This window comes from Sprattus sprattus (genome assembly GCF_963457725.1).
Source record: "Sprattus sprattus genome assembly, chromosome: 9".
In the NCBI taxonomy this organism is placed as follows: domain Eukaryota; kingdom Metazoa; phylum Chordata; class Actinopteri; order Clupeiformes; family Clupeidae; genus Sprattus; species Sprattus sprattus.
The window spans coordinates 13578198-13596440 of NC_137928.1; the positions used below are offsets into that span (position 1 = coordinate 13578198).

Here is an 18243-nt window from a genome sequence, read left to right on the forward strand (position 1 = left end):
TACATACGTCTACTCTGATAACATTACATCTGAATTACACAATATGCCGCCTCACTGTTCTTCTCTTGCATCCCCGCTGATATTTGAAAGGAAGTCAGAGTGGAGAACAAATGCACTGCGCCAAGATGGCTGCACAGACTCCCAGTATATGAAACGTTTTATATATGGGAGAAATAAATCGCAATGTATTGCAGAATCAAATCGCAGTACTTGCTCTATTGTCAAATGTGAAGAATTGCAATGATATAACATCATAGCCCAAATATCATGCAATTCCCAGCCCAAATGTCAACATATCCCACCATACCAAGATAATATATTGTTTTATGATTGCATAATAAACTCATAATGACACGTGGTAAACATAGTTTTGGTAAGGACTAGCTAACCTCTCAAGATTATAGCTGCAGTAAAACAATTATGTGAGCGAAAATTCTAAATTATATCCAGTATATCATTTTAAGATCGAGAAAGATATTTCTAATGTGAAGGTTCCCCAATGGATTGTTTCATACTCCTGTTCTCACCCAGAACAGAAAGGGGAACAGAGCGGCCCCATACTGGGGCGGCACCTTGCCAGTGTTCAGTGCCGCAGATTCCTGTATTCTCAATTTAAAGCCTCAGACAAAGCTCGTTAATACCATCGTCATTAAGTCCTGTAATGCCAACCTTATCGAGTGCCATAATGCCAATCTTACAATAGCAGCGCCATCTCCACTCCTGGATGGTGCCACGCTAAGCCTGTTGGTCGCGCTAATGTGGACGCGCCTGATAAAAGTAAAAAGCACTGTAAGGGCTAGGTGGTATCATCCGTGTGGACACAAATCCCAGGATAAGACGCGAGCAGAAAATACTCCAGCAGTGTGCGTGGGTTGCCTCCGAGCAGAAAGAGAGGAAGACAGGAAGAGAGAGGAGAAGAGAGGGAGATGGAGGGAGTCAGTGAGAGAGGGAGAGGGAGGTAAAAAGAGAGACATCAAGAGAGGAAGAACAAGTATGTAAGATTGTAAAGGGGGGGGGGGGGAGGAAAAGTGGAAAAAGAGAACAGAGAGATCGAGTACTTCTGTGCGGGGGAAGGAGACAGACAGGGGAAAAATGAGAAATGGAGCGCATGTGTGGTACCAAAAAAAGGAGATAAAGAGATGGAGGAAATAGAGAGAGCGTGAGTAAAAGAGATGGAGGAAAGAGAGAGAGAGAGCGGGAGTGAGAGGGGAGAGAAAATGCCGCTGGCCACCTCTAGCCAAGCATTAATCCTTTCCCCACAAAAGCGGGAGACACAGAAAAACAGGGGCCCTGTCCTCCCTGAGAGGCTGCTCTGCCTGAGCTGGAGGGGTTGGATGTTGGGGGCTGTGCTGTGCCGTATCGCTGTGGAGAGGGGCCTGCTGCTCTGCTGGAGGGGTTGGATGTTGGGGGCTGTGCTGGGCCGTATCGCTTTGGAGAGGGGCCTGCTGCTCGCGGCGCTGGGACGGGCGCTGCCGCCTGTGGTGCTGGAGCTGGCAGGGGCAACGATGTGTGCCAGAGCCTTGCAACCCAGCGCTAGCTCACTGCCAGCTGTTTCCTCACCACTCCACACGGCGAGCACCTGCATTTTTGCCTCTTCTTTTCTCTCTCTCCATTTCTTGACTTCCCTCTCTCTCTCTTAATCTCCATCAGTCTCTCTGTTCTGCTTTTCTCTCAGGCACTTTGTTTCCACTCTGATTCATTCATCCTTTTTGTTTTGTTGCACTTATGAACACTGATTTGCTTGATACAGGAGTACCTGTCTAAACTGTGAGTTGTAGCACCTATATTCCATATGATTATGTTCTTCCAGTATACTTACTTTTTAATCTTTTATTTTTATGTTTATCATCTTCTTTTTACTTGTTTCACTTTAATCTTATTATTTTGTATAATTTTATTTAATTTATTTTAATTCTTTATTGTCTTTCCTGATGTAGATTGTACATGTCCAGCACATCGAGATACACATGTGCATGGAATGCGCTACATAAATAAAGTTGCCTTGCCTTGCCTTTTCTCTCACTCATCCTAACATGGATCGGTTGAGTACCAATTTTCCACCAACTCTCAATTCCACAGAAGCAAGAGATCTGTGTGTTCTCTATGTTGTAGCAACATTAGGGGACGTATTCAACATCTTTATGAGGGGCATGATAGAAAACACATTGGCACTATTTACAGCCATACGGGCAACGGATCGTTCATTTGGAAACTCAACTTAGCTGACTGAATTTATCCATTTGGAGTGCTTCTTCTCTAATCAATTTAAATATGTATTATAGTAGCTCTTTCTCTCTCTCTCTAGCTCACTCTCTCTCTATATATACAGTATATATACTATATACACTACTGTTCAAAAGTTTGGGGTCACCCAGACAATTTCATGTTTTCCATGAAAAAACACACTTTTATTATCAAATGAGTTGCAAATTGAATAGAAAATATAGTCAAGACATTGACAAGGTTAGAAATAATGATTTTTATTTGAAATATTAATTTTGTTCTTCAAATTTTGCTTTTGTCAAAGAATGCTCCATTTGCAGCAATTGCAGCATTGCAGACCTTCGGCATTCTAGCTGTTAGTTTGTTGAAGTAATCTGTAGAAATTTCACCCCATGCTTCCTGAAGCACCTCCCACAAGTTGCTTTGGCTTGATGGGCACTTCTTGCGTACCATAAAGTCAAGCTGCTCCCACAACAGCTCAATGGGGTTGAGATCTGGTGACTGCGCTTGCCACTCCATTACAGACAGCCTGCTTCTTCCCTAAATAGTTCTTGCATAATATGGAGGTTTGCTTTGGGTCAATGCCCTGTTGTAGGGGGAAATTGGCTCCAATCAAGCGCTGTCCACAGGGTATGGCATGGTGTTGCAAAATGGTGTGATAGCCTTCCTTATTTAAAATCCCTTTTACTTTGTACAAATCTCCCACTTTTCCAGCACCAAAGCAGCCCCAGACCATTACATTACCTCCACCATGCTTGACAGATGGCATCAGGCACTATTCCATAATCTTTTCACCTGGTCTGCGGCTCACAAATGTTCTTCTGTGTGATTCAAACACCTCAAACTTTGATTTGTCTGACACTTTTCCCCCAATCTTCCTCTGTCCAATGTCGGTTTTCTCTTGCCCATATCAATCTATTCTTTTTTTTTTGTCCAGTCTCCGATATGGCTTTTTCTTTGCCACTCTGCCTAGAGGGCCAGCATCCCCGAGTCGCTTCTTCACTGTATAATTTGACACAGGCGTTTTGTGGGTAACATTTAAAGAAGCTGCCAGTTGAGGACCTGTGAGGCGTTTATTTGTCAAACTAGAGACTCTAATATACTTGTCTTCTTGCTTAGTTGTGCAACGGGGCCTCCAACTTCTCTTTCTACTCTCGTTAGAGCCCGTTTGTGTTGTTCTCTGAAGGGATTAATACACACCGTTGTAGGAAATGTTCAGTTTCTTTGCAATTTCTCACATTGTTTGGCCTTCATTTCTAAGAACAAGAATAGACTGGCGAGTTTCACATGAAAGTTCACTTTTTCTGGCCATTTTGAGAGTATAATCGAAACCCACAAATATGATGCTCCAGATACTCATCTAGCTCACAGGAAGGCCAGTTTTATAGCTTCCCTCAACAGCAAAACAGTTTTCAGCTGTGCTAACATAATTGTACAAGGGTTTTTTAAGGGTTTTCTAATCATCCATTAGTTTTCTAAGGCGATTAGCAAACACAATGTACCATTAGAACACTGGAGTGATAGTTGCTGGAAATGGGCCTCTATACACCTATGTAGATATTTCATTAAAAGCCAGACGTTTCCACCTGGAAAAGTCATTTACCACATTAACAATGTATAGAGTGTATTTCTGATTCATTTAATGTTATCTTCATTGACAAAAACAGTGCTTTTCTTTGAAAAATAAGGACATTTCTAAGTGACCCCAAACTTTTGAACGGTAGTGAATATACCATATTTTCATATTTATATTATATTATTATTGACAAACCCAAAGAAACAGCTTTTCCCCGACACATCATTCTTCATGTGGAACAGGCTACCTGTGTTCTGCATGGCCTCTGGTTACAACAGTCCCCCTTATCTGCTGTGCTCACACACACACACACACACACACACACACACACACACACACACACACACACACACACACAGAGACACACAGACACACACACACACACAGAGACACACACAGAGACACACACAGACACACACACTCATCTGCTGAATCCAACTGTGAATCCAAACACATCTGTCCTTTCAGTCTCGACCACAGCATAGGGTAAACCTGGTCACTCAGGCTGTGAGGTGAACATCCACCACTTCTCTAAGTTGTCTTTCTGTCAGTAGAAGCCTTCCGTCTCTCCCTATCAGCCTGTCCCCGTGGAGGACAGACCGGGCCCCCGCCTGACAGCAAATAGATTTTGTTTTAGGGGGAGAAGATGGACGATGGGTAGCACTTATGGAGGGATGGATTGAGCTCAGTCGGCCGGAGAATAGAGAATGAGACCGAAAGAGAGAGAGAGAGAGAGAGAGAGAGAGAGAGAGAGAGAATGCGAGAGGGAGAGAGGGAGCGTAAAAGAGGGAGGTTGAGTCTGAAAGATGGACAGACTGAATGAAGGAAAGAGAAGGAGAGATAGACAGAGAGAGTGCTATCCATCAGTTTGTTTGGCACATGCGTGCTCAGGCTGTGGGTCAGAGAGGCAGGCGCTAGAGCTGCTGAAGGTGAGCTTGGAGCTGGGGGGCTGGAGGGCGGCTGGAGATGTGGGTGAGTGAGTGAGAGGACGGGATGACGAGTGATGAATCAGGTGAGTGCAGGTGACAGTGACGTGAGACGGGGAGAGGAGGGGGGGGGGGAATGTTGATATGCAGGTGCAGAGGGTAAGGTGGATGTATTTTAATTGTGTTAAATTTGTGCATTTAAAGGCTGCTGTGCATAGGACTTTTATTTGTGCGTCATACATGCACAATAACTTCCTAAATATGCACAGTAGATTGTTTTTAATGTGGTTTTTAAAACGCTTGAAAAGTGCGAGTTCTAAGACTGAAATGGCAAACACAAGGGCCACACCACCGGAACCCCAAATAATTTTCCCCGCTACAAAACAAAGACATCAACATTCTGCACTCAACCTTCACACCTTAGCTATGCCGATCACTGCTATCACAGGGTTGCAAATCTTTACGCCAAGCAGTTATCATGACACCATGAACAAAGGTTTTGATCTGTTGGTTTGCCTTTCACAATATTTCCATTTACCGTAAGTTTTGCTGGTGGTGAATATTGACTGAGACAGGTATCCATGAATTTCAGAAGAGGTGGTCATTGAATGCATTTGGTATCAAAGCAATGCAAAAGTATCCACAGTTTAGTTCACAGCCTACTGATATGGCATATGTGTTAAGTGTTTTGAAAAAGTGGACATGGTATTGGGACAAGTGTGAAAATGATTGTTAAAAACTGTAAGTTTGAATACTCTTATTTCCTGCAGTATGAAACATGCTTCTATTATGGTAGAGACAGATAAAGGCTGACTGATTAACATAAAAAGGTTATATCTGGGAGACAGTCACCCAGCTAGCCTAAAATCATTGTTTGTATGCCATGAGTGTACTGCAGTCTGTGTGTGTGTGTGTGTGTGTCTGTGTGTGTCGGTGTGGGTGTATGAAAATGTGTGTGTGTGTGTGAATGTATGTGTGTCTGTCTGTGTGTGTGTGTGTGTGTGTGTGTGTGTGTGTGTGTGTGTGTGTGTCTGTGTGCGTGTGCGCCTGAGAACGTGTGTGTGTGTGTGTGTGTGTGTGTGTGTGTGCGCCTGAGAAAGTGTGTGTGTGTGCGCCTGAGAATGTGTGTGTGCGTGTGTGTGTGTGTGTGTGTGTGTGTGTGTGTGTGTGCGCCTGAGAATGTGTGTGTGTGTGTCTCTCTCTGTGTGTGTGTGTGTGTGTGTGTGTGTGTGTGTGTGTGTGTGTGTGTGTGTGTGTGTGTGTGTGTGTGTGTGTACTCACTGTAGTCACTGTTCTCGTCTTTGCTCCCATTGATAGTGCCATCAGGCTGCATCTGCAGGTAGAAGCCCTGCTCGCTGAACAGTCGCGTCACAATGCCTTTCAGCTGTGGCTCTGCAACACACAACACCACACAACACAGGTCAGATCATGCACACACCCACACACAGGCACACACACATGCACTCACTCACACAGACAATGAACATCTGCACGCATCATACACATTAAACACAAAATACTAAATATATACAAATTTTCATATCCAAATGTTACATCACAAGTAACCCATGGCACAGTCCTAGGTCCAGTCCAGAGTCCTCTTAAGGATAGAAGTGACAAAATCAGTATTCAGACACATATTCAGACCCACAAGCCCTTGTGGGGTACCCAAAGGGCGAAATCTACGAGATGGAGGGGAAAAGTCATTCGGGATAGGCTGGTAATAAACTTCGCTTATACATACAAATCAACTTGGCCCAGCTTCCCCAGGAATTAATGACAAGTACTTCATTCAAGGACATTTTCGCCCAAAGACTGCTTGTGCAAATACAAGGTCCTTGTTTCATTCAGAGCGAGATAGAGAAAGAGAGAAACAGATTGCTGGACAACCGAGATGTATATCACACTGGCACAAAAGCTGGGTACAACAACTTTGCACTTTAGCCCCAATCTTCATCTTAATACAAGTGGGATTAAGACCAACATGAGGGATTTGTGGACCCTTGTTTTCTTCATTCTACTAGAACAGGGTAAAAAGCAGGCAGGCTCTTGGGACTGCTTGCTTATGAATGAGGGACTATGCTGGATTACTTTCTGATGATTCCCCTCAACACATCCTTGATTGATTCCCCTCTCTCTGCCTGGGCCAGGGAGATTGGTTGAGGTTGTGCATGCAATAAGAGCCCTTACTCAACAAAGCCTGCCAGCATTGGCACCCCTTTCCATCAATAAAACTGGATTTTGTCAATGGTGCTTAACCTCACACGTGCCGATCGCCGCAGTAAATAACGGCTTAGTAAACATTCACCTGTAAGCATGATATGCAAGAGAGTTGTCCTTTGCTGCAATGCAGTGATTATTTCCTGAATGAAAAATTTAGGGGCACATTTCAGAAAAGCGGATAAAAATGGAAAGATATTTTTTTTCCACCAACAGATCAAAGTCGGGAAATAGATCGTCTTCAATTATTTATGATAACTCTGCACGCATTAGAGGAACCCGCAATTATTCTGGAGTTAGTGTAAAAAGGTTCTAGCCTACATAGCTGACCTATTATAGGCAAGAGGGTAACAGCCTGTGTGTCCATGATTTATACAATCGCAAAGCGCAGTTTGGATCGCTGGCTATCCACAAAAAGACCCCTAGAACATTTTGCTTTCAAAAGTTACTGACCTGGTTTTCGCCGAACTGGTCTTTTCTTTCCGCTGCAAAACCGAACTTTGCTGAAAACCCCGAAGATATTCCTCGGGCAAAGAGAACGGGGGTCTTTGCTAGGGCTGGTTCGGCGCTTGGCGGTAGCAACGCGGTCGCCCGAGTTTTGCTCAGTCTCCCGTGCTTGGCGTTTCTGTCGGATTAGGGAGCTGGCTATCGCCGCAGCCATCTCCCCGTGAACTATCCAGAATGCTGGAAGCGCCGGTTACCGATACGACTGACACAGGTGAATTGATCCAAAAGATAAATATATGAGAGTTCTTATAAACTATAAACTGTCGCATTAGATTCTTCACTGGAGCAGCTACGCGCCTCCGGGATTTAAGGTACCAGTTCATGTAATCTAAATGAATCTGAAACCGTTTATAATTGAGATGATGTGGTTTCACATAAGTGCTCTACAATAATGTTTCTTAGAACACAAAAAATGCTACCTATTTCAGATTATGATGTCATTCCAAAACGATTCGCGATTTCCGTTTGTGTTTCCACAAATAGTCCATGGGATGTATTCCGAAGTCATTAAGTGGTCGGCTCTGCGACAGGTCCCTCCATGCGTGTGGCATACAGGGATGACCAACTCCTCAAGTTGTCTGTCAGTTGCTCTTCAAACTGCCTGCGATGCGCGAGAACGCTCGGCTCGACTGTCAGCAGACTGACTCCCGCGTGTCCGAGAGCATCGTTGTCAGCTGTTTGAGTGCTTCGTGCGATGAGTCCGTGCAACTAAAGAATAATTAATTCCTGGGTGTCGTGTCCCCCAAACTTACAGGACATACAAATTAACATGTTGCATTAATGCCTTCCGGTCCATCAAAAAAAAAAAAAAAAAAAAACATTTTCCGCACCGTGCACGCACCCCAAAACACTACAATACAATATTCGACTGCGCAGACTGATATGAAATCATATCACAGCTAGAGTACCATACGAACCCTCTCTTCTCCGGTAGTAAACATTCGGACAGCTTTGTCATCTCTACGCAATCCTACGTGATCTAGGTTCGTAAGAGGAATTCTCAGCGGTTCGGTGGAAAAGTCGAGGGGAAAGAGGGGACGAGAGGGAGGGGGTTCGAACGCGCGGGAGAAAAAACATTTACAATCAGTGAGTGAGGTGGGGAACTGGGCTGAAAGCCACTGATGTCCCTCAAAATGACTTCTAGGTCAGCCGGAAAAGTCGGGCTGTTCTCTCCTCGGAATATTGCGGTCCACTCAGACCCACAAGACGCACACAGCCTGTATTGCACCGTGCAAGGGACTACACTTGTCAGTCGCCTGCGTATATTCAATCAACTTAAATACCTAAGTTTGAAACCAAATATATGGCAAGGTTGGTTGTGTTACTATAACATGACCTAAAACAAAAAAATGAATTACCTTCAAGATGGTGTTTTGGATCGGGTTCCGGTGTGTGTATATGGTGTATAGGTACCTAAGTTTGAAACCAAATATATGGCAAGGTTGGTTGTGTTACTATAACATGACCTAAAACTAAAAATAAATTACCTTCAAGATGGTGTTTTGGATCGGGTTCCGGTGTGTGTATGATGTGTGTGGCCAAGCTAATAAGTAACCCGATAGGCTGTGAGTGATGTCCCTTGGCTACTTCAAAAAGGATGGCACTGTCAACAATCTACGTCTAACGTCTTGACTTGAAGCGAGTGTCTTAATGGCGACATATCTGCCACAACAGTGCTGGGCAATGCTCAAACACATTTTGTTAGACAGCGCAATCACTCTCCTCGGATTTTGTCTCATTAAATCCTGTTGTTTTTGGTATTATAATGACAATATTGTGTTTTGGATAACGCCCCCATTCTCGGCTGCTCCCTGGAGAGAAGTTTTAACTTAGTTTTTTTCCTCTTTCAGAGTGCGCTCTGAGTGCTTGCAGTTCGACTTTTGCTACCCGCAAGCGACAGTCAACGTGGCGTGAACATCATCGCTCCACTGATCAGGGCGGCCTTTCGCTTTTTCTTTTTTTTTTACCCACTATGTGACTGTCGTGTCAAGCGCAAAAACTGCACTTAAGGCAAGTGAGCAATTACCACTGACAGGAACTTAAAATGCACGGGTAAATTTGGTAACTGAGGAGCCCCTGAGCTGCATGTATGCTCGATTATGCCTGTTTGGATTTCAGCATCTTTTCTCATTCGGAAGTTCACTGTGCCTTTTTTTTACACTACTGACTTCTATTGAAAAAAAAATTACACCATATTCACGAAACTTAACTTCTGATCAAGGGCATCTTATCTCCGTGGCAATTAGCATTGCCTGTGAAGTTGAAGACCAGCCACAGAAATGACCGAGTGTGTCATTAAGTCCATGACATTATCAGGCCCAAGCGGATGACGGCCAGTAGAAACTCACGCAAGAGCTGCGAAAAACCGCGCTCCATTTAATGCGCATCTCATTTGGGCTGGTATGTATATCGTCCCAGGCTCTGCCTATAGGAGATTCATATTGACCCCCGTGAATTTACCAGTCAACCAGTTCGATTCAACTGCGAAAGACTAACCGAAGACGGACGTGCAATTAGTGTAGCCACGGCTGCCAATACCATCACAATCCGCGTAAAATGTCTCCAACCCGCCTATCCGATCTTGAATAAGACCCCCAGGAGCTACTGGAAGTGGACTGTCAGTACAGATTTAGTGAGGTCCGCAGGGACCCTGACTGAGTGAATTGCGTTTGTGTGAAGATAGGAGCAGTGAATCACACTGTGTCCAATGTCTCGTCTCATTGAACTAATCATCATCGGAATAGCCTGAATATGCTAAAGCAAAAAATGTCCACACTTAGCCTTTTTAAACTTTTATTAAAAGAAAAGCTTCGATCAGAGATAAGTACGCCCATTAAGCCACTTGCGGTAATTATAATGCCTGGGAGACCCCGAGCAATTTCATCTTAAGTGATCAATTGATTTGCCTCCGGTACGCACTGAAGGAGTGCGCTGAGGGTTCGACGGTGGTGCCGTGCCATGCCTTGGTGCGCTGGTGTCATTACCGTGACCTCTGATCGAGCAGTTTACGTATCGATTGTGAAAACTCAACACCAGCGCCTCCCGGCTGGGTGTCAATGCAAGCGGAGATCGATGGCCGGCCAACGCGCGTCGTGCCGTGATTCCGGACCTCCAGTGAAACTCAGATATATTGACAACAATTGCGCGCACATTCCACGAGGTCTACCGCCCCAAACCATGACATGTGATGCAAACCATCAGGCGAAGTTAGTTATGAAACTGTAGTCCAAAGAAATGTAGGGACAGGTCTGCTCAGTTACATGTTTGTGTTTTTGTGTGTGCACATACATATGAACATGTGTGAATACAGTGCTTGTGTGTTTTACCCTGGGTATGTTCGTGTCTGTGGGTATAACCAAGTGAGAATACGATTATACAGGCAACATGACAGTGAGTCAGTAAGTGTGAGAGTGTGTGTGTGTGTGTGCATGTGTGTGAGAGAGATTTGTTCCCTCCCAGCATTACATACAGTATCACAGAAAACTGGGGCAGTAGGAGGAAGAGAGGAGGAGGAGGAGGACAGAGAGAGAATAGAAAGAGAAAGCAGGTGAGAGTACGACGTGCATTCTTCCTAACATCTCTAGCTGAATCTGGTGTTCACAGGAGAGAGCTGGTACACAGAAAACCTCTTCCTCCGGCTCTCGGCGATATTCACGCTCATGTGAGCAACGGCAGCCCTTCGTCGCTACAGGCAGTCAGGGACAGGTGAGCGCTGCGTATAACCCCAGCCCTGCATTTAAAACCAAGTCTCCTGTGAGTATGATCCTACCCCGGCCATATACAACAAGATATGTGTGTCATCTGCAGAACGAGGTTACGCAACATCTTCATTTCATCCAGTACTGAACGTACTGTAATAATTGTACAGCACTTTGGTCAACGCAAGTTGTTTTTAAATGTGCTTTATAAATACATTTGACTTTGACTTTGATACGTACATAGGTTGCCATGTACAGGTATGTGCTGCTAACATATAGGGATGGTGGAAGAGGGAGAAGGCGACACAGGGAGAGACAGAATATGGAGAGGAGAGAAATGAGAGAGAGAATAGGGAGAGAGAATAGGTAGTGGAGAGAAATGAGAGAGAGAGTAGGGACAAAAGAGAATAGGGAGAGGAGAGAAAAGATAGAGAGAATAGGGAGAGAAGAGAAAAGAGAGGGGCCAGTGCCGAACAGCAATGAGATTCCAGTAAAGTATTGCAGCATATGATGCTGAGATGCGTCGCCACCCAGTGGATAGTGTGGAACACTGTAGTACAGTGACGGTACTGCGATCTACATTCACTTTCTGATGCAACAATCACAACAGCATAGAAAAAGAGCATAATCTTCCCATTACCCCTTCTCTCTCTCTCTCTCTCCATCATCTCTTTCTCTCTCTCTCTCTTTCCCTCCTCCCATCGTTCTCTATTCCGTAATGGTGGCCCCGTGGTACTAGTTCTCATTCCCTCTCCTGCACATGAGATTCCTGCTGTAGTGTAATGGAATGGAATATATATCACTCTCCCTCTGTCTCTCTGTCTCTCTGTCTCTCTCTCTCTCTCTCTCTCTCTCTCAGTCTCTCTCATACTACACACGTACACATGCACACAAGGACAGGTTGGCTCGCTCCTTTGACCCGGAGCACATGTAAACACAGACACACAGCGATGCAGAGAGCAGTAGCGTTCAATGATTGATGGCCCACCGTTGTCTCCACACTCCATTCCAGAAGTAATCACTAATTCAGAGATTTGCCTCCTGCAAAATGCATGAGGCCTCCGACACAACCGGCTTTTAAACGGAATCTAAAAACATCTCGGACTGGCTCATCACGCACACAGGCAGGGGTGGGAGAGAGATGCGTGGGAGGGGTCACCAGACTGTACCATTCACTGCAATTCAAGGGGTAGCGAGAACGCTGATGACATCATCCAGTAGTGGGTAGCTGTCCACATCACATAGTGTACATCCAGCTAAGCACATTAACTTAAGATTGAACATTAATGAACATTAATACACAGTATAGCTGTTGACAGCAGTCATGCTGAAACATAACTTGCATATATACTTTGAACAATTTATACACATTTGTATTTGCTTTTCTGTTTCCTTATAGGACTTCAGAATGGTGCTGACAGATGATGGTTTTACTCCTTCTCATCTATTGCCTGCACTATCCAAACACACCAGCAGGAGGTGTCAATGATCTCATCCTCAGTCTCCATGAGGTAACAAGTATGAGATGGATGACTCATTCTGTTATGCTTACAGTCTCAGTCATACCTAATGTCATTATGTGACAGTCAGAACCACTTGCCAGTGTGATTAGGGGAGCAGCTGCGACTGCTCTGTGAGTAATGGACTCATATTCTTTCAGACCCATTTGGGAAAAGAATATGTTTTGCATTGAGTGATTCTCGCATCTAGTCTGGAGCCTTATCCAAAAACATTACAGGCAGGAATGGAGGAGGAGTAGAGCCAGGGGCGGATCTAGCCCCATTTTGGGGGGGCTGGAGCCCCCCCAAAAGTTTCATTAGCCCCCCCAAACAAAAATGGTTTAATTTGTTGTATTCTGAGATCGTCAAACTCACACCTATCAACCGATTTTGTGAACGTATTAAGTTTCATTTTTAGGGTTAGAAATAAAATAGTCTCGAGTTGCACAGGACTCCTGCCTGTTTGAGACTGTTGTGTGGCAAGCGCACAGCTCTGTTTGGTCGTGCGTGCCTGCGTGCGTGAGTGAGTGAGTGAGACAGAGCGTGCAGACAGACGGTGACAACGTCAAATAAACAGACTGGGAGCGACTGTCCGACTCAAGCCGGAAAAAAGCTGTGAAAGTTGCCATAATCAGCTGCTCGATACAAAGGTATATATAGCGCATTACGTTTAAAATGGTAAACTAAACGAAATGGTTAAATCATCGCGGATTTATTATAGATGTCGTGGCTCTTTTGATCATGCCAGTGATCATCATTGATCCTGTGGGTATGCTAGCCTACTCAGTAGCTCAGCCAGATATAACTAGCTAGTGAATTCCAGCCTACAACGTTAACCGTTGATGCCGCCCCATGTTAATAGTTTGAATTATACTGAGGATTGGAAGGAGAAAGCGCCGGAGAAAAGTACTCGGACTGCCTTTATCACAAGGTACGTTTCATCGTAAATACACACACCCAACAAGGCCCGCCCATTACAGCTGCCCCATCGTAAGTCTGAGCTACACATTTCAGGTCCTCAATACCATGAGCAACTAATTGATCCTCAATTACCGTGCTAATTAAGACAGCATCAAAGTGAGTCAGTTCTGTGAAGGGATAGCAGCCTTTCCCTAACAGCATCCTGTGAAAGGGCCAGCAGTGCAGTCTTTCCATTTCTGGCCTCATTAGCCATAAAGGCGTACATCTTTGACTCCCTCATCTCTCTTACAACAGCTGCTGTTATTTTAAAATGTTTTCTCTAAAAAGTGTATCTTTCTATACATAACTAAATAAAATTCCAGTATCAACATTGTATTAATTGGCTTTCATTAATTCACCTGGGGTAGATATGCATGTTTTAGGATCTTTATCTTAGAACACATAACCGAACAATGTTAATAGCTGGGACACAATGTCACATTTAATTTGATTGTCTTCTGTGAAACAGGCAACTAATCTGTCTCTTTTCATTAAATGATTATGCTACAGTATAATAAGCACCTCTCAGCAGATGTCTTCAATATGTTGTTGTGCCATATTTTAAATCTAAATGTGTTAATTTCTCACCTAAAACCCACTAGAGGACACTATTTAAAAGAATATTTTCAAAAAAAATCTTCTGGGGGAGCATGCCCCAGACCCCCCTAGTTCTGTTGGGTTACAGGAAAAATAATAGGATTTCTCTAGGGGCTTAGCCCCCCCAAAAGTCGGAACCTAGATTCGCCCCTGAGTAGAGCTGAGATGGCCCCATCAGCTGCAGGTGTTCATCTCGGCCAGGAGAGGGCGCTGTGGGAACGTGTCTGAGGGCTCGGGGGAGAGAGAGCTGCTCGGGAGCACAGCTGCCCATGGTAGCGCTGTCTGGGTATCTCCATGATACTTTTAATGTTGTCTGTCCTTTTATCCAGATAATTACATACATGTTTCTGATTAGGTCAAGTCTTTAAGAGATCCACACTCAAATGCACGATACTGTGTATTGCCAGTTATATTACCATGTCCTGAAAAGTAATCTTTATATTTGCTTGTGTTTTTTTTTTTTTGTAGTACTAGTAGTAGTAGTTTCTGTTTTTCTATAATTATTTCAATGTAAAAAGTGTGGTCTTAATGAGTTCCATATCAGATCAGTTCCAGCTCTAATGTTAACTGATAGGGAGGCCCACCATAACCCAGCTTTCTAAATGAAAAACAGGAGGAACACTCAGACTCTCATCTCACACCTCCCGACTAATTAGCGATAGCATGCTAACCAGCTCCAACCAACACCTTCCCACGTCTCAGAAAACACAGTGCATCTACTAATTCACTACCTCTCTACTCTGTTCTCTCTCGCACTTTCCCTCTCTCTGACACACACACACACACACACACACACACACACACACACACACACACACAGATACTCCCTTTTTTCATTCGCTGTCACACATATATAAACACAAACACTGCAAAATGGACAAAGATTTACAGGACAAGAGTGTTTCTTCAATTATTGAAGAGCTTCCATTAAGCAATATCGTGGGAGAGGGCAATGCAAGTGCTAAAATAGTAAACAGGCCACTATGAGAGCACAAGAGTGCACACACACACACACACACACACACACACACACACACAAACACACACACCATAAAACACACAATGACAAACACTTTTTAAAGACTGAAAGCACCTACACATGTGCAACTGTGCCTAAAAACAATTCCAGTGCTGATACTCTCCCACGCCACTCACGGCAAATAAGATTGTACAGGAACCTTGAGTTCTCCCCTCTAGTACACACATCCATGCAAACCGTTTCTGCGTGAGTGGGAGTGTGTGAGGCTTAGTTCCCCCTGTGAACTGTGGCCTAGAGTGACCGGGTGAGATCAGCTGCAGGTTCTCTAGAGTGAGCTCAAATGGGCCGTGTCTGAGGAGAGGGTTCAGCTGTGGGCTCTCGCTCTCTCAGTCTCTCTCTATCTATCTATCAACCTACCTCTCTTTCTTTCTTTCTCTCTCTCGTCAGCGGACCACTTCGCCCACTCGCTCCTAACAAGCACACATTTTGTGTTTGTTCGTCTGTGTTAGGCAGAGAGGCAATGTCCACATTCTCACATAGGTGAAAAAAAGGTTCTCCAAAAGGTTCCTCAAAGAACTTTTTTTGTCTTTACAAATGAGCTCTTCACAGAAGGTGAATGTTGTTTACGAAGCTCCCAAGAGGGTTCTAAGCAGAACACTCACAGCTCTGTGTAGCAAAAAGGTAGGAGGCCCCCAGGGTTGTTCTCAAGAGCGCTGTGACTTACAGAAGGCATACATTTTAATCAGCTCCAGGGCTGCTTGTGGCGTGCTCCTGTGTAAATATTCATGAGCAGTGCCGATCACTGTGAAGGGGCATATATGGTTTGTATCTATTTAACGGACAGATTTGCATAGGCAGATGTGCTAACGGACGCCGCGTCGAAGAGATGTGTTTTCAGCACAGCCATGGGGTTGTGTTCTAGACATTCGGAGGCCCATTAGAATGCTATTTCTGGGGGTTTCTTCCCAATCCGTCCCTGCAGTGCCACTCTTTGATATATATAAAAAGCCCTTCAAAACACACAGCACACTCTCCCCTCTCACACTCACTCACACACACACACACACATACATACACACACTACAGCACTTTGCTGATACCATTTTCTGCATAGTGCTGGCATGCTTAAGTAAACACTGGACTCGTGTGTCTCTGCTCCCTGAGAGTGTAGATATGGAGGAGGTCACATGTGCAAACAGAAGCAAAACACTCTGAGTCGCTGCAAACACACTATCAGGCCTTTTACTGGATTTATTGTTGCACCCCCGCAACCGGAGAATTTCAATTTTCAACAAAAAAATGCTTTTTTTCTTCAATCAAGGTCGAGTTGCTAAAAATAGCCAGTCAGTGTACAGATTTATGAATTATTTCTTATTCCAGAACAGCAGTGACGAGCTAAGCACCTCTCTCTCTCTCTCTCTCTCTCTCTCTTGCTGTCTCTTTCCTTCTCTTACTCTCGGTTTTTCTTTTCATGCTTCCCTTCTGCTCTCTCTTATTTCTCACTCTCTCTCTCTCGCCCTTTGCACTCTCTTTTCTCACTCACTCTCTCTCTTTCCTTAATTCTCTCACTGTCTCTTCCCTCCCCCGTCTGCACTCTGCTCTCTTGTTGTTTTCCCTTTCTCTCTCTCTCTCTCTCTCTCTCTCTCCTCCACCAACACATATCTGGCTCTTATCCCTGAACACTGAAACGTGAACCACAAGGAAACGCAAACAAATCAATCGTGTTTAGCGAGTGGCCAGTGGGCCAGCAGTCCGTTTGCTGTCACTGTGTATTTTGACGAGTGGAAACCGAGCAAGCCGCAGGATCTGAGCCACCATCCTGAGCTGTGACACTGCAATGGGACAAAATGAAATCAGAGCCAATGTTTATAATGCGGGCTATGAGAGATGGCTTTCAGGGGGGAAAAACACAGTAGAGGCCGAGGCACTGGCAGGACTCAGGATGGGAGGCAAGCCTCGCAGTAGGGAGATTTTCCTCAAAGATGGCAGACACAGTTGACATTATGACAACTGTGACAGGCAGTTGCCATGGTTTCGGTAAATGGGTCTGCTCTCTGGGTAGCGATTGCGACACGTCTCTGTCTTTAATCGCCGGGGGACTCCTGAGTGTCCTGAAAATGGCCTCCCATAGGTGCTCAGCGCAGGTTAAATATAGATCCGTCGTGTTGCACGCCTCACGTTTGATGATTCATGCTTCTCTCTTGTGCACAGTCACAAAGATAAACACTGTCGTCTTGGAGTTGGCCGACGGACGGACGGATGGCGGAGGCAAAAACTAAACCTGAGGGATTGGCATTTATGCGGCGGGTACGAACATGCTGGCCTTCACGCCTGGAGCCTCTACAGCCCTTCTCTTGTCTTCCATCCACCCTCTAGTCAAATAAAAAAAACGATGCCTCACATTAGGGAGACGCTCCAAAGGATACATAACTTGTTTTCGTCCCCTCCTGCCAGAAGAAAATAAAACTTTATCGTGCTCCGTCCTCTCCAGGCAACTGCCTCGTCGCTCTTAACTCGGAGGACACCTCAGAAAACACAGCAAGGGCTGATGGGAAATGCACCCCCTTATCCTCCAGGCCCTCGTGGAGGTGCCAGCAGAGAGGAGCGGAGCCAGAGAGGAGAGGAGCCAGGGAGGAGCGAGGCCAGAGAGGAGAGGCGCCAGGGAGGACGCAGATTGATTTCCGATTAGCATACTTAACAACCCTCAATACGTAATGACAGCCGCTGCCACATTAAAACCGAAACCCTGCTTTTGTGACTTCATTACTCAAACGCGAGAGAGAGCCACGCCGCTCCAGTCACGGGAAAGATGATGTATGGGGTTGGAAGTGTGTCGCACCCGAGTGGCACAGATTATGCAGAAATCGTCAAATGACTGGAGTCATTTACGAACTTCGGGCCTCAGCGCTGAAGGCTGTCTCTTCAGTCGAGGCTTCATATTCGGGTCATGAGGCGGCTGTGGTCGCCTTTGTCGGCGCTATTTGAAAGGCGAAGCTCGTAACGGACTCCCTCATGTGATTTAATTGCTCATCCCCTACTTGGTCTTATCTAACGGTGT

At 45.0% G+C, this 18243-nt stretch overlaps 1 protein-coding gene across 2 annotated transcripts in view; it reads right to left on the bottom strand.

The window, feature by feature from the left end:
* The window catches only part of fgf12b (fibroblast growth factor 12b), a gene marked incomplete at its 5' end in the record, with an annotated part of 39825 nt that overhangs the window by 12294 nt on the left and 9288 nt on the right, over window positions 1-18243 (bottom strand). The window contains 2 exons of one of the 2 annotated variants that reach the window (XM_080844285.1): window positions 6007-6117; window positions 7399-7606. In XM_080844285.1, coding sequence (XP_080700411.1) covers window positions 6007-6117; window positions 7399-7606 — 319 coding nt within the window. Of the gene's footprint in view, window positions 1-6006; window positions 6118-7398; window positions 7607-18243 lie in introns of those variants that run through there. The other variant, XM_080844286.1, reaches the window with a different exon arrangement.